General features: G+C 41.5%; 1 protein-coding gene across 4 annotated transcripts in view; it reads right to left on the minus strand.

Annotated features, from left to right (window-relative positions):
- GOLIM4 (golgi integral membrane protein 4) overlaps positions 1 to 14660 on the minus strand; it is a 79204-nt gene extending 64544 nt beyond the window's left edge. For 2 of the 4 annotated variants that reach the window (XM_047875212.1, XM_047875211.1), the window contains exon 1: positions 14123 to 14659. In XM_047875212.1, coding sequence (XP_047731168.1) covers positions 14123 to 14309 — 187 coding nt within the window. In that variant the 5' untranslated portion in view covers positions 14310 to 14659. Of the gene's footprint in view, positions 1 to 14122 lie in introns of all 4 variants that reach the window. The other 2 variants (XM_047875213.1, XM_047875210.1) reach the window with 2 other exon arrangements.
- Positions 14661 to 14906: the final 246 nt, after the last annotated feature.

Consider the following 14906-nt stretch of genomic DNA (forward strand, 5'->3'; position numbering starts at 1 on the left):
TACTCTTTGCAACCTGGGTTCTATAAACATTCTTTCTTGCTCTACCAATCTATGATTTATTTAGGAGTGATTTGACTTCTACATCTGGAAGCTAAAAAGCACAGCTGGAGAGTCATTTGAGTGGTGAGATTCAAACCCCTGCCCCCGCACCCCCCTCCTCCCCCCACCGTGGGGTCAAGGTGAAGCTACAGATGCTATCAGGAGGTGACAGCCTCTGGTGAAAGCAGAATCCCAGTGTGAGCTTAAGCTCAGTCTACACCCCAGGATGCAGAAGAGTCTAAAAAAGAATTATCCTAAGGTAAGGGTCAGACTAAGACCCTAATTTTGGATCAATGACAATGTGCCAGAGATAGATAGAAAGGGTAACGTAGACAAGTATATCACATATCACTCTTATTGCCCTGGGTGGGACCCAGTCTCCATGAAGCCTGCTTGGATCCTCCAGGGTATGTAAGGTCCAAAAACAAAAAAGGTAATGCGCCAAAGGCAATGGAGAAAGCTGCAAGGGTGAAGCAGGAAGCAGTGGCTTGAGCAGCTATCAGTACCTTCTGTGGACAAGAAGATGGGGACAGGTGGGGAGTGGTGAAGCTGGAATTTATCCTGTCAGTTCAGATTAACAATGAACACTAGAGGTCATGTCACCCTCAGGCAGCACCAGATGATCTAGGAACACATAAGCCTAGGCTCAAGGGATAGGAATGGTTGCTTATCATTCAGAGGAACCTGTAGGACAAGTAGTTAATCAGCACTAATGAAAGCTCTTGCATACAGAACAAAAATACTTCTCAGATTCCAAGTCTCTGGAGATGGAACAGACCTCTAGGGGACCAGATGAAGTGGCGTCATAAGTTATTTAGTAACATCTGCTAACATGACCTCACGGGCCTCCAATCAACAGTGTCTACCTCCTCAGATCTCTGTCCCAGTTTTGTCCTTAGAAACCCTCACTTGCAAGCAATCTGCGAGTTCCAAACTTCTGTCTGGGCATTAGCTCCCCATTCTCCTGAGTGATGCCACACCAGTAAATAGCCTATCTCCCTTCACTGCAAAAGCCCAGTGTCAGTTTGTACTGGCTTGCCATGCATCAGTTGGACAAACTCTCATTGTTTCCGTTACAGTGGTAGGTCGACTCCAAGGAGACTAGTTCTCATGTCCAGGTGAGTCATCATTTGGGAATATTCTGAACTTTTTGGCAGCATCTAAAAAGGATAGAGTTCCCTCTAAGGAGGTAAAGTCAGAAACCGTTTTGTGAATATTGTTAGAATCTCATTTCAATTCCAGGGTGAGGGAACCTTGGAAACTGAGGATAACTAAAAGCCCTGAATTAGGATTCAAACAATTTGAGCATTAACCCCAAGCGTGTCATCGTCATGCTGTGTGACTTCTGTTTCCTCACATTTAAAATGGTAATAACATAGAATATTGCTTTTCTCTATATCATTGGGCTCCTCCAGGACCAAATGGTATCATGAATATAAAGTAATTTGGAAGGTATAAATTTCTCATGTAATTGCAAGGCATTTTTTATTATTTACTAAGTAATTACTAGTGAATTCTAGGAATGCAATTTATTAAATACCATTTAAATCCCTAATAAGGAATCTCAAATTTGAGAGGGGTGGAGTGGGTTAGGGCTTTAGGGAAATAGCAGTGAGCACTGACCACCCCATTACAAATTCAGCCATTTTCTAGAGGATTCATCTGGTAGGACCAAGGGAGCTCAAATTCCAAGATGGACTAGAAAGGACCTCAGAAGAAGGAATTTGCCCTAAAGCAGTGGTTCTTAACCTTTTTTAGGTCACTGATGCTTTGAGGATCTGATAAAAGCTATGGCTTCTGTCTTAGAAAAAGGCACATATACAGAATGGACATATATTTTCAGAAAGTTGCAGGACCCCCATGGATCCCATATTGCAAATGCCACCCTTAAAGAGAGGGTCACAGATGAGACACAAAATATGGCCTTAGGAATGAATTGTTGCTGGGTAGGAGGCAGTTGTGAAAACAGCTGGAGGCCTACAATAAAACAAAACAGTCTTTCTTTAAAGGCTCAGCCTGTACTCCAAGTATTGCTACTATGGGATCCTTCGATGAAGACTTCTTGGGGTTTAAATAAGGAGTCTGACATGCACACACAAAAGCATCATTCTAGCTAACTAGGTTAGTAGATACTGCTTCCTTGGACAGTCTCACAGCAGAGTGCACCCTCTAGCTTAATCTAAATGGATGTTAATCAACCAACGGAGAAAAAGATATATGAGAAAAACAAAACAAAACAATATGCAACCCTAAGAACCACACTGCACATGTTAGTACTACATCGTAGAATATGTAGTGAATTTTTCACACTTTGGTTTTTGGAACATAGAACAAAGACCACATATCATGAGGACTTAACAGTATGCATGTGGATATCACAAAGGAAAAGAAGTCCATGGCAACCCAGAATTGACAGTGGGTATCACGGCAGCAATCTAGTACCCACATTGATAGCAATGGGGCAGGAAGAGTCATGGATTCCACAGAAAGTCAACAGCAACTTTTCACTGGCAAGAAAGAACTGTCCTTGATTCTTGAATGGAACATGGCTTCATATTTTGACAAGACATTCTCTACTCACTTCCTAATCCAATCTCTTAGAGAATATAACGGAAGGCAAATGGAAACTAGAAATATTTATCTTGTATTTCTAATAGCTAAAATATGTTAAGAAGGGTGAGGTCATACTATGAATTTTGGAATGATTGTTCAGGAAACATTATTTAATGACTTTTTCATAAAATGCTACAGTCTATTGTTATTTTTTTAATATTACGGAAGAATAATCTTATATTTCAATCTTTACACTTGACTTCCAAAGTAGAGACCAACGAACGAGTTGAAATCACTAATCATGCAGTTAATGTTCTTTCTTTAAATCAAACGTATTTATCTTTCTAAGACCATAAAACTCACTCCTCAAAAATTTATCTTCTGATTACCAAGTAACAAGGTTTTCGTCAAAGACTGCAGTCTATAAAAGCAGAAGGAACAATCAGAAGTAAAAATATATGAACAAACACACTGCACTGCCTTCCTACGTACCTGCCAAAGAAATACAGTCAATTGTAGGAGTGAAAACATTACACATATTGTCAATGGATTTTGAAACTCCTCAAGGACATGAGCCTTCCACTCTGCGATTTCCCTCGGCAGCTTACTAGCTGGGTTTACATTTCAGAGAGTCACCTGCAACTCTTTTAATTTCAACCATTACAGGTCAAATGGTTTAAACACGAGAGTTTCTCTCCACAGTGCCATGATTTCAAATGCCACTTCCTGCTAATATACTTCAAATTAAATAATAAATCACATTTAAATATGTAGTAATGCATTTTTACAAAAGTATTATGTTGGATAATCCAAGAAAGTAATTCAGAGCAGTGCCTGCTACATAGCAAGTGCTCAGTGACTTTTCGTTTATGATGAATTGGTAATGATACTGCCAACAATGACAACAATGACATTCTCACCTGGTAGGCAGCTGCTTAAGGGGACCCTAATGACCCCCACTTTCTGTTATTCATGTCTTCATAAGCCCCTTCCCTTGCACATGGACTGAACTTAGTGATTCAAGTTTAATGAACAGAACATGGCAGAAGTGATGGGTTATCACTTTCAAGGTTGAGGTTATTAAAATATTTTCACTTTCATCTTAGGTTCTTGCACATTCTTTAGTTCTCCCTTGGATCTCTTGCCCTGGGGGAAACCAGCTTTCATTTTTTTTTAAGTTCCACAGTGGAACTGCAGAAAGTCCTATGGAAAGGCCCAGATGAGCAAGATTAAAAGCGGATCTTCTGAGGCCTGCCAATGATCACATTAGTGAATTCTGAAGCAGATCCTTCAACCCCAGTTAATTTCTGAGATGACTACAACCCTGGTCAACAGCTTTACTGCAACATCATGAGATATCTTTAAAAAAATCATCCAACTAAGCCCAGATTCCTTTCCTATAGTAACTGTGAGAATACATTTTTTGTTCTAAGCCAATTCAGTTTGCAGATAATTTGCTATGCAACAGGATAACCGATACAGATTTTGGAGGTAGGGTGCTGCAATAACAAAAATCTGAAAGGTGGGAACAGCTTCAGAACTGTGTGATGGGACTTAAGAGCATGAGTCAACATGTAAAGTGCTTTAAACATACTATTCACAGAATTTTGGACTTTGAAGAGACTGCTAGGAAGGGCGTAAATAAAAATGAGAAAATTTTCTTGGAAATTGTAAATTATGTAGTGGTGGAAAGTGTAACAATACCCACACTTATATATAGTTACATGACCTGTATGTGGTCACTTGCAGTTGTATGAGAAATAAAAAATGTGCCGCACAAACTGGGTAACTTAGCTGTGGAGATTTCCCAGCAAAGTGCTGGAGATGCTACCTGGTTTCTTCTTAGAGTAAACTGGGAGATGATAAATTGAGGGAAGGACCACTAAACCAAAAGAAGGCTTTGAAAATTGATGGTTTTCAAACCACTTGATGGTTCTGAAAATTCTCAGCATCTCTGGACAGCAAACAATACTAACACTAAGAAACAGCTCCCACACAAAGATTAATTCCAAGGAACTGCCAGGAAAAAAAAAATGGTCTAAAGATGAGACAGAGAGGCACCTGAGTGGCTCAGTTGGTTAAGCATCTGACTTCAGCTCAGGTCATGATCTCAAGGTTCGTGAGTTCAAACCCCACATCAAGCTTTGTGCTGATAGTGCAGAGCCTACTTCGGATCCTCTGCCTCTGACAGATCCTCTCTCTCTGCCCCTCCCCTACTCACACTCTCTCTCAAAAATAAACATTTAAAAAATAAAAATAAAATAAAGATGAGACAGAGAGTGTGGCTTCAGAAATTCCTGTTAAGACCTTGGAAATGTAGCCTCCTAATGAGCTTTTCAGTTGTACCACAGGGTCTCTTAAAAGCTTAAGACCGTGACTCAGCGATCCTTTCAGCAGGCCTTTGGAAAGTTAAAGGGCACTGCCTATCCCTTGTCTCAGCAGAAGCCCAAGGTAAGGAAAGATTTATCTCTAAGAAATACGGGGGTATGATCTTTGTCTAACTGAGTAAACCCTAACGAGTTTCAAAGGGGACTGACAAAAGCTTTAAGAGGATTTTATCAGCAGAAACTCTGCCATTTTAGAATGAAAGGAACAGACTGTGCTAAATGAAAAACTTCCATAAATCCCCCAAATCCTACCAGCAGGAAGCAGGCTGAGAAAACAACTGCAAGGCTTCTGGGTGGCTCAGCTGGTTGGCTGTCCAATTTCGGCTCAGGTCATGATCTCACTTGTTAGTGAATTCAACACCCACATCGGGCTTGCTGCTGTCAGCTCAGAGCCCACTTCGGATCCTCTGTTCCCCTTTCTCTCAGCCACTCCCCCACTTGTGGTCTCTCTCAAAAATAAACATTAAAAACATTAAAAACTTCAGCTGCAAAACACGTGCCACCTTTCATAAGAAGGGAAAGATGACTCAGAGAGGGGAGCCAATAGCCCAAGGAGTAGAATGAAGAGCCATGGAGAATTATCCCCAACTCTGGAAACTTCGTCAAGAAACTTCTGCTTAGCAGGATTTCAGAACTGCTATGGACCAGTGACTCTTACCTACCACAAATCTTATTCTTTTTTGACCAAGAACATGCAGGTATCTTATGCCTGCATCATTGCTGTATGTTGGTTGTGTTGAGGTCAGATATCCTGACTCCATAGTTTCACAGATCTACAGATGATGAGGAACTATATTTGAGGAACTATACCTGAGGAGCCCCACTCACGCCCAGGTCAAATGTAGATGACTTCTGGATTTAGAGCTGATGCCCACCTATACAGTGAAGACCATTTATTTTTCATCTTTTAATGAAAATGATGCCTGACATCAGTGCAAATTAACATGTTTTATAGCATCAAACCTTTAAAAAGGATATAAAATCCTTTTAAGAATTCATGTGTGTTAACAGATTGAGAGATTAATAGATTATAGATTTAATCTCACTGATGTAAAACTAAATAAATGCTAACCAAATACAGAAGCAACAGCTATCCAATTTTAATCTGTTTAGAATATTTATTTCATAGCATCATAGCTGGTGTTGACACCATACAATGTCAAAGCTCTCTTAAATATCTTGATTTACACATTTTTGTTGTTGTTTATAACAAAGTTCCACTTAAAGAAGGGATTTAAATGGCATGTGAAATGGGAAATGAAATGTTCAGCTCTCCTAAAATGATTATATATTTTTCTTAAACTCACTCTCAACAGAAACAGTGTCATTCAAATGTTCCATAATGCCTTATCCTTCAGAATGACAGCCCGTTTTTTACTTTTCTATTCACAGTCTATCATATTGTGACATTTTATATATGAAAAACAGTTAAGGCATTATTTTTAAAAATGTCATACTATTTTAAAAAGCAATTTATTTCATGCCCACATCCCTCCAGGCTATTAGTGAGGTTTATTAGCAAAAGCCAATATAACTGGCATGTCCTCTGGATAGGCACCCACTGGCCAAGAAAAACAAAGAACACAAATATGCCATTCAGAAATACATAGCATTGTTTAAAAATAGCAACGCCCATTTCTGCTGGAACTGAGAAGAGTGCTGGTCTCCAGTGACAGGAGAGCACGGTAGGGGAATGCTATGATGTACTGGAAGTCAGAACACAGGACACGTGGGCTTAGCTTGAGATACATGATAAATGATTCACCTGCTTCAAGACTGTTTTTTTAACTGTAAAATTCAATGTCTGTATCTGAGTCAATCGGTTAATGCAGTCCTGAACTACAGACACTCAGGTACTCAAACATGACTTCTTACTTTATGTATGCAAAACCTGTATAGGCACTTTGGGTTGACAAATTTCACATTTTCCCCTAAAACAAACTTACAAATTTACTACCTTGTAAATGAAAAATATGATTTACATGGCATTAATGGACAGTGACTGTAAAATTTAAACATAATAATATGAAAAAACAATTATTAGATTCTAGCTATCAAACTGTTGGTTGTCCTAGTCTGCTCTCTTTGAGAAAAACAAATGGGTAACTATATCTATGAGAGAGATTCTAGCATGAAACTGAGAGTTTCTACTTGACTTGTCAAGAAAACACTGAAAGCAAATTCAAAAGAATCTGAGGTCTTTATTATACGATTCAACATTATTTAATGCAGCATCTGGATACTACCTAAAATCAACTCCAAATCAACCAAAATTCCTTTCTGTAACAGCAGCAAATGTCCTACACTCTGGAAATGCTGCATCAAATAATCACACTGGTATTTCTGATTCTAAATTTTATCTTGACTCTTCATGTGACAACCCACCTAACCTACTTTCTCAAAACCATTAATATTGTCATGAGAAACACTAAAATAATTTTGAGGGCAATGGAGTACTGTGGAAAGAACACGGCTGGGAAGTTGCGTTAGGGTTCAAAGCTCAGTTTCATTAGATTTGACCTTGACACTAGCAAGTTAACTAACCCCTTGAGCCTCAGATTGCTCACTTACATTAAAGTGCTCATGTCACTGTTAAATAAGAAAATGCATGTAACGTGCTTAGCACAGCACCTGAACAGGTAGACATTCCACAGATGTTATGTATTTTTAAAAATTTTAATTTCTTCAAATAAATTTTCAAAAGTCTATCAAAATAAATTCACTTTATTTTTAAAGGTTTTTTTTTAAGTTTGTTTATTTATTTATTTATTTATTTATTTATTTATTGAGAGAGCGAGAGAGAGAGAGAGAGAGCAAGCGAGCGGGAGAGGGGCACAGAGAGGGAGAATCCCAGACAGGCTCCACGCTGTCAGCACAGAGCTCGATGCAGGGCTCAAACTCACAAATTGTGAGATCACAACCTGAGCTAAAACCAAGAGTCAGATGACACTTAACTGACTGAGCTATCCAGGCGCCCCAAAATAAATTCACTTTAAATAACAGTGCTCAAAAGGAAGATACAGTTTGCCACTTTTCTCTTCCAGTAAAGTTGTATTACATATAACTTTGACTTCCAAAGCTACAAAAGTCACAAAGCACTGACTGGCAAAAGTAGCAAAAAATATTCTGTTCTCAATGATAAAATAAAAACACTTACTTGTCAAAATGAAAAACAACAATTCGTAGTTGTTACCATGTAAAGCATACTCAGGTCTTTTCTTCCCCACCCCCCGCCAAAAAAAAAAAAAAAAAAAAAAAGTACAGTAGAAAATACAGAGTGAGACTGTCTTAAGTCAAGTAAAAGTTTCAGCCAAGTTGGGCAAATAGCTCTGACAAAAGCCACATTTAGGCCATAACTAATAACGCTATTACCTGCTAGATGTAAACAGTGAGCAAAATAAAAAGCAGCTCAATGCTAATCCAGCAACAGTAGTCCCGGCCACCTAATAAATGCAATAGTAATGTGCTCCAGGATCCCTGCTAGTCATTTCAGATGTATTATTTATAATCTACACAAGTGTGCAAGTTAGACATTGTTATTCCCAATTAAACATGACGAAACTGAAGTCCAGAGGCGTCACTTGCTTGTTCAAGGTCTCTACCTGTGAACACCAGAGTTGTATTCAAACAGCACCTGATGCCAAAACCAATCGCCCTTCACTAGTCCCTCTTTCTTTCTTTTTAGGACATAAACATGTGAGCAAGAATATTCCTCAACGCTTTGAAAAGTCATAAACTGATAGCACTCCCCTTTCTTCTCTCTGCCTTCTTCTAGTTTCTCTCAAACCCACTGCACGTCGATTCCCCAAATCCAAGTCACTGATTCCTTAGGTCTCTGAAACCTGTCTTGTGTTCCAGCCCTAGAAGTAACCGGCCTTGGTATGACAGGAGAGAATAAAGAAGTCAGGTAAAACTTCCAATCTATATGGGACTTAAACTAAAGGCTCACAAATAATGAGAAATTGCTTATATAGTCAACCAATATGGACGTGTTCCAATTTGCAGGGATGACTAAGGCAGACATAAAGTGTAGACTCATACAATACAAACTTACGCAAATCATATACATATATAACAGAATGCTTAATTGAAATAGATTTTCAAAAAGTAGCTAAAAGCTTTCATCTTTTATTCAGGGAATGCATTTTTTTTTAATGTTTATTTTTATTTTGAGAGTGAGCAGGGGAAGGGCTGAAAGAGAGGGAGAGAGAAAATTCCAAGCAGGCGCCTCAATGTCAGCACAGAGCCCAACACTGAGCTCGAACTCATGAACTGTGAGATCAGGACCTGAGCCAAAATCAAGAGGTGGATGTTTATCCGACTGAGTCACCTAGGCGCCCCATCAGGGAATGCATTTTAAGGCAGGATTTTACATACACATAAAAACTACTGACCTTAAAGAGTATTTCATTCTGCTCTATTTTTTTAAATGAAAATGTTCATTTAATAAACAGTATCTCGTTGATGTTGATGAGACCCAACTTAGCACTTAAAAATGAGTATACCTAACTACACACAACCCACACTTGTGGGTCTAAATTATTGAGTTCTGGGAACCACTCAATAATTGTTGGTTAAAAAAAAAAAAAAAGATAGCAAGACTTGAAACCCAAGTGCTGTGACTCCTCAACCTGTATCTACCAGACTTCACTGCCCACCACATAATAAGCACACTCGTAAGCAGACAGGAAACACCACAAAGATGTAGACCTACTATCTTCTGAGTGCCAGGCACCAGGCACTGGAGATGAAATAATAAATAAAGACTGGGCCTGAGCTGAAGAAGACTTTTATCCTTTTTTAAGCGGATTCAGGGTAGGCTGAAAACAAAGAAGTTACCAGTTCCAATGTGATCTGTTCACGCTCAGGCTAGCAAGCCATCCTGTGTTAAGAGAACACAATGCAAGAAACAACTAACTTGAATAAAAATATGACCCTTAGAAGCACCACATTTTTACTTTAAATAGTTGTGATATACTCATCTGGAACAGGAGAACAGGAAACATTATATAAACCTTTTCTTGATGATTTCCTGCCATCACTGCAATAATGTAACACAGTGTTTCGGGAATGAGGGCTATTTGCCCCTATTTTTTAAAAAGTTAAATAGTTCTATCTCTATCCCAGATCCTATTGCACAAGGTTATTTCCTACCACTAGGAGTTACACCTTCTTCTTATCTGATATGACACAGAAGGGAGTTAATCAGTAACCCTACTTTAATTTCCTAAGTTTAAATTGTCAGTGAAGGTCCCTTCTCCAGAGGAAAGTACTTGGATTTATGTTCGTTTACCGGTTTCCTTTGATGTCCAGTCAGGTACAATAAAAGGAGGTAGTTAATTATAAAAACAGATTTTGTCAATTTGAACACTTTTACCCATGACAAACCTGGAGAGGAGAAATGAAATATCCTACCTCAAACAGGGACCATGATGATAATAACAGATCATCTTTAATGAGCAGTACCTACTATGTGCCAAGTATGTCCTAGGAGCTTAACAGGATTCATGACTTTATCCTCACATTATCCCGATGAAGTAGGTCATTCTAATCTCCACTGCATAAGAAAAATGAGGGCCAAGTTCACACAGAAAGTTGCAGGGTTAGTATCTGAATCACACGCTCTGGGTAAAAGCAACAACAACAAAACTTTATGGCCAGAAAAGTAAAGTAATGTGTGATACAGCTCAGTTTTAAGATTATAGGGATGTGGCTGGCTCATCCCTATAAGTTTTGATAAGTAATGTGTGATACAGCTCAGTTTTAAAGATTATAGGGATGTGGGGGCACCTGGGTGGCTCAGTCGGTTGAGCGTCCAACTTCGGCTCAAGTCATGATCTCACGGTGTATCTGCACTGGGCTCTGCACTGTTAAGTGTAGAGCCTGCTTGGGATTCTCTCTCTCCCTCTCTCTCTCTGCCTCTCCCCCATTCAGCCTCACAGGCACTCACGCTTTCTCTCTCTCAAAGATAAATAAACTTAAAAAAAAAAAAAGATAATAGGGCTGTGGTTCCCAACCCTGGCTGCATATTGTAATCACCTGGGGAGAACGACATAGGGGTTTCACTCCCACAGACTGTGGTTTAGTTGGTCTGAGAGCTGCCCACGTGATTCTAATGGGCAGTCAGAGCTAAGAACCACTGTGTATGGACACGGAGAATAGTGCATGGCCCACCTGAAAGCAGTTTTTTTTTTTTTTTAAATGTAAGAGGTTAAGTAAACATTGTGCTGGTCAAAGGTTGTTAACTGCTGCCTCTGCCACCAATATGTAACCTCTGCCCCACTGCTCAAGGTAATTGATGTGTGGTGTAAGTGGGAGATAGATAAGCAAATAGATACATAGGCCGGCAGACTTGGACATTTGTTTTTACCCGAGAGGAGGTAGCCTAGTCTTGGAACTTTCCCCAGGTCGCCCCTCACCATCTCCTATTTAAGGAACTGGTCTACTACAAAATGTACTTAGAGTCAGACATAACCTACTTTCAAAATAATCTCTGGAGTACAACCCATTCTTAAACTGAAGATGACCTAAATATGCTCACTTAACAAATGTATACCTTCAGATTATAGGGCCAAACTACTTAAACATTTCAAGAGTCATTTTTTTTTTTTTTAAAGAGGCCACTCATAATTAACTCCGATCTTAATCCACTCCAGGTCAAGAGATCTCACTTAACTAAACAAGTTCTGAGAATGGAGAGACTAACGCCCTCAAAACAAATCTATGCAGGTGGTACAACAGAGCGCTGCTGAGTGAAATGTCATTTGTCATTGGGGAAGCAAAAGATGCTAACATCAGAAAACCTTCATTAAATGACCTGCAGATGTGAAATCCAAAATAAATGCTATAGGAGTCAATCATGTGGCCTGCCTGGGAAATAATGCTTCAGGGATGATCATATTGTAATTGTTCCAGCACCACAATTCAAGAGGAAATGGCAAAAGGGTACATTAAGAAATAGACTTTAAAGCTACTCAAACTAGCTACATTTTTTCACCTCCTACTGCAAAACAAATGTTGTATATTTGAATGGCCTTGTATCACCACTTACCACCACTCTCCTTCACAACTTTCACCAAAAGGCAGCCAATAAAAGGAGAAAAGAAATTGAGATTGATTTTCAAAACTAACTACTGCAAATACAGGCCATGACTCAGAAATCAGGGCCTCAGTCAATCAGTTCCAGCTTTGGCTGTGAAGGTAAATGCTCTCCTTGGGCTTGGGCGAAATGTTTGGTTACTTTGTTTTGTTTTGTTTTGTTTTGTTTTGTTTTGTTTTGTTTCAAAAAGCAGAAATGTTTGGTTACTTTGTTTTGTTTTGTTTTGTTTTGTTTTGTTTTGTTTTGTTTCAAAAAGCAGAGACAGGGAAGTGAAGGCCGAGAGGGCAGACAAAAATGCATGGGATTAACTTTCTCACTACTGTTCAGAATAATTTCCTTTGTTGACTGAATAAATATATATTGATCCCCTCATGAGCGTCAGGCACCGTGCACTGCTGAGGAGGTATTGGTTAACTTGACAGTGTATGTTCACATCGGTCTCCTAAGCTAAGAGACCAAGGTAACAACCTCATAAAATCCACCACACATGCCCCTTCCAGCCACATGTGTGAAAATCCAGTCCTGCCCTTGTAGTATTAGATCATAAATTTCCCCCTTTGTCTAACTGCGCTGAACTTCACAGGAAGCCACTGATGTCTTCTAAGTAAATACATCAATATCCAGAATTCATACACCAACAATAAGTCATGGGTAAATACCAACAAGTTTAAAGAAAAATTTTCTTAGCCCAAGTCTGCACCAAAACAGGTTTTCCTTTTGAGCCAAACCCAGCTCACATATTTTCACTGCCTGTGGCTATGCAGCTTCAGTAAGCTAAAAATAATTCCTTTTCTTCTAAGTTGGGAAGAGAAAATAAGACCAAGCAATCAGCTGCATGTCCTTTTCTCTCGTTTCAATTTTTTTTTTTACTAGAAAACACTCAAAATAGCTGAAGCCACGAAAAGGCATCTGTTTCATATTTATATACACATACACTGACAGAAACATCCATCCAGCTTATATTTTCCCAGTAATACGAAATTAGCTATATTTGCATCATCAGCAAAGACTGTCAACATTTCACTGCTCACAGCTTTCTACTATTATTTTCTGCTTGGGGAGAGGACTACATAAGTATTGAAAACTACACACAAGTACAAGTAAAAGCTTTCAAAAAGTATATACAGGATGACTATGCTCTAAGGCCACACATCGCGCTTACTTTGCAGTCATGCATCATTTATGTTTCTGAAATTTACATTAAAGGAGATTCTAAAATAGAAGGGTAGAAACTTTAAATCTTTCTGCAGGTCTTGCTCAAGTTGTGTTTACTGTATCTGATAAACTGAAAAATTCTATTTCTCTCCTTGGACTTCTCAAGGCTAACTGTAAAGTACCACCTCCCACCCCCCCCACCCCCAACACACACGCCTACCTATCTCTGTATTAAACTAAAAGTTTCTCAGGAAGACAAACTTTTTCCCTCCAAAACATATCTGGGGGATGGTGAACAGCGGCAGTGTGGACTTTTCCAATACCTCCAACATCTCTAAAGTCACCCTATTAAATTAATAGAAACCACCAGGTTCCATTCTACTGGGCCTTTAGTTGGGCTGCTAGGTCATGGCTAAATTTCCCTTGAAAAAACAACATGGTTTGGGAAATCACCGCCAAACTGCATCTCTTAGACTACTGACAAGGGCAACTGCAAAGCAAATACCCACAAACCAGGACCGTGCCTCTCCGGGATGGGCTGGCAGACACGGAGGAAGGGCTATTGGTCGGTCTGCCCGGACTCCAGCTGGGCCACTGACAAGGACTGGGGTAAAGCGCTCAGTGTGCGCCGGCCCATCCAACGCCCAGCGGGACCAGCCTCTGAGCGACCAATTTCAAACGTAACCGCCGGAGGAAGCGGGAGGATGGGGATGTCATCTCCCTTGACACTTTGAGGACCCGGGCGGCCCTGCAGGGCTCAACTCTGAGGTCCGTGATGGTCAGCGGTGGCACCCGCAGGGCCAACGTTTCCCCAAAGCCACTTTTCCAGCCGGGGCGGGAGGCGCGGGGCGAAGTTAGCCACCGGCCGCGCGCGTCCCGTTAACCGTACCTTGCAACTGGGCAGAAAGGGACTCCTGGTGCTGCTGGTACTTGAGCGCCACCGCCTCGGCTTTCCGCAGCTGCGTTTGCAGCTCGTAGTAGAGCATCGCGCCGTAGAGAAAGCCGAACACCACGGTCAGCAGCAGCAGCGTCTGGAAAATCCGCTTTTGCTTTCGGGAGCACATCCCGTTTCCCATAGTCCCGCCTGGACACCGCGCCGCGGCCGCCCCCGCCGCCGCCGTCCCTTCCTCCCCTCTGCGGGAGCGAGCGTCTCAGCAGCGGCCGCCGCAGGAGGTGGCCGGACGCAGCATGAGGAGGAGACGCGAGACACAAAAGCGGGGCCCGAGGGGAAGTGGCGCCCGCTCAGCCCCCGCGCGCCGTGGGGCGCGCAGCCATCGACGCCGCCTGGGCAGCGGCCGCCAAACTTTTGCGAGGCTGGCTCTCCGCGAGTGCCCGGGCCCGGCGAGGGGCCCTCCGCATACTTCCGAGCGGACCGTGCCCGCGCCGGTCCCCAGACGCCGCCTGCCTTTTTTCCTCCTCCCCACTTTTTGGCTCGGCTGCCCCCGGCGGCGCTCGGAGTCCCGCCCCGGCCGCTCCCCGCCCCCTCGCGGCGGCTCCCGCTGCGCGACTTTGTTGCCACCAAAAGGAGGGGGTACGCTCCCAACAAAAGGACGCGGCTCCAGGCGGCGCCTCCGCGCGCGGCCCGCCGGAGTCGGTGGATGGGCGGGGGCCGGCTGGCCCCTCTGGGTTTAGGGGGACGGCGGGCCGGTGTCACTGACCGGGCTGCCCAACCT

The sequence above is a fragment of the Prionailurus viverrinus genome, chromosome C2 (assembly GCF_022837055.1).
Source record: "Prionailurus viverrinus isolate Anna chromosome C2, UM_Priviv_1.0, whole genome shotgun sequence".
NCBI lineage: Eukaryota > Metazoa > Chordata > Mammalia > Carnivora > Felidae > Prionailurus > Prionailurus viverrinus.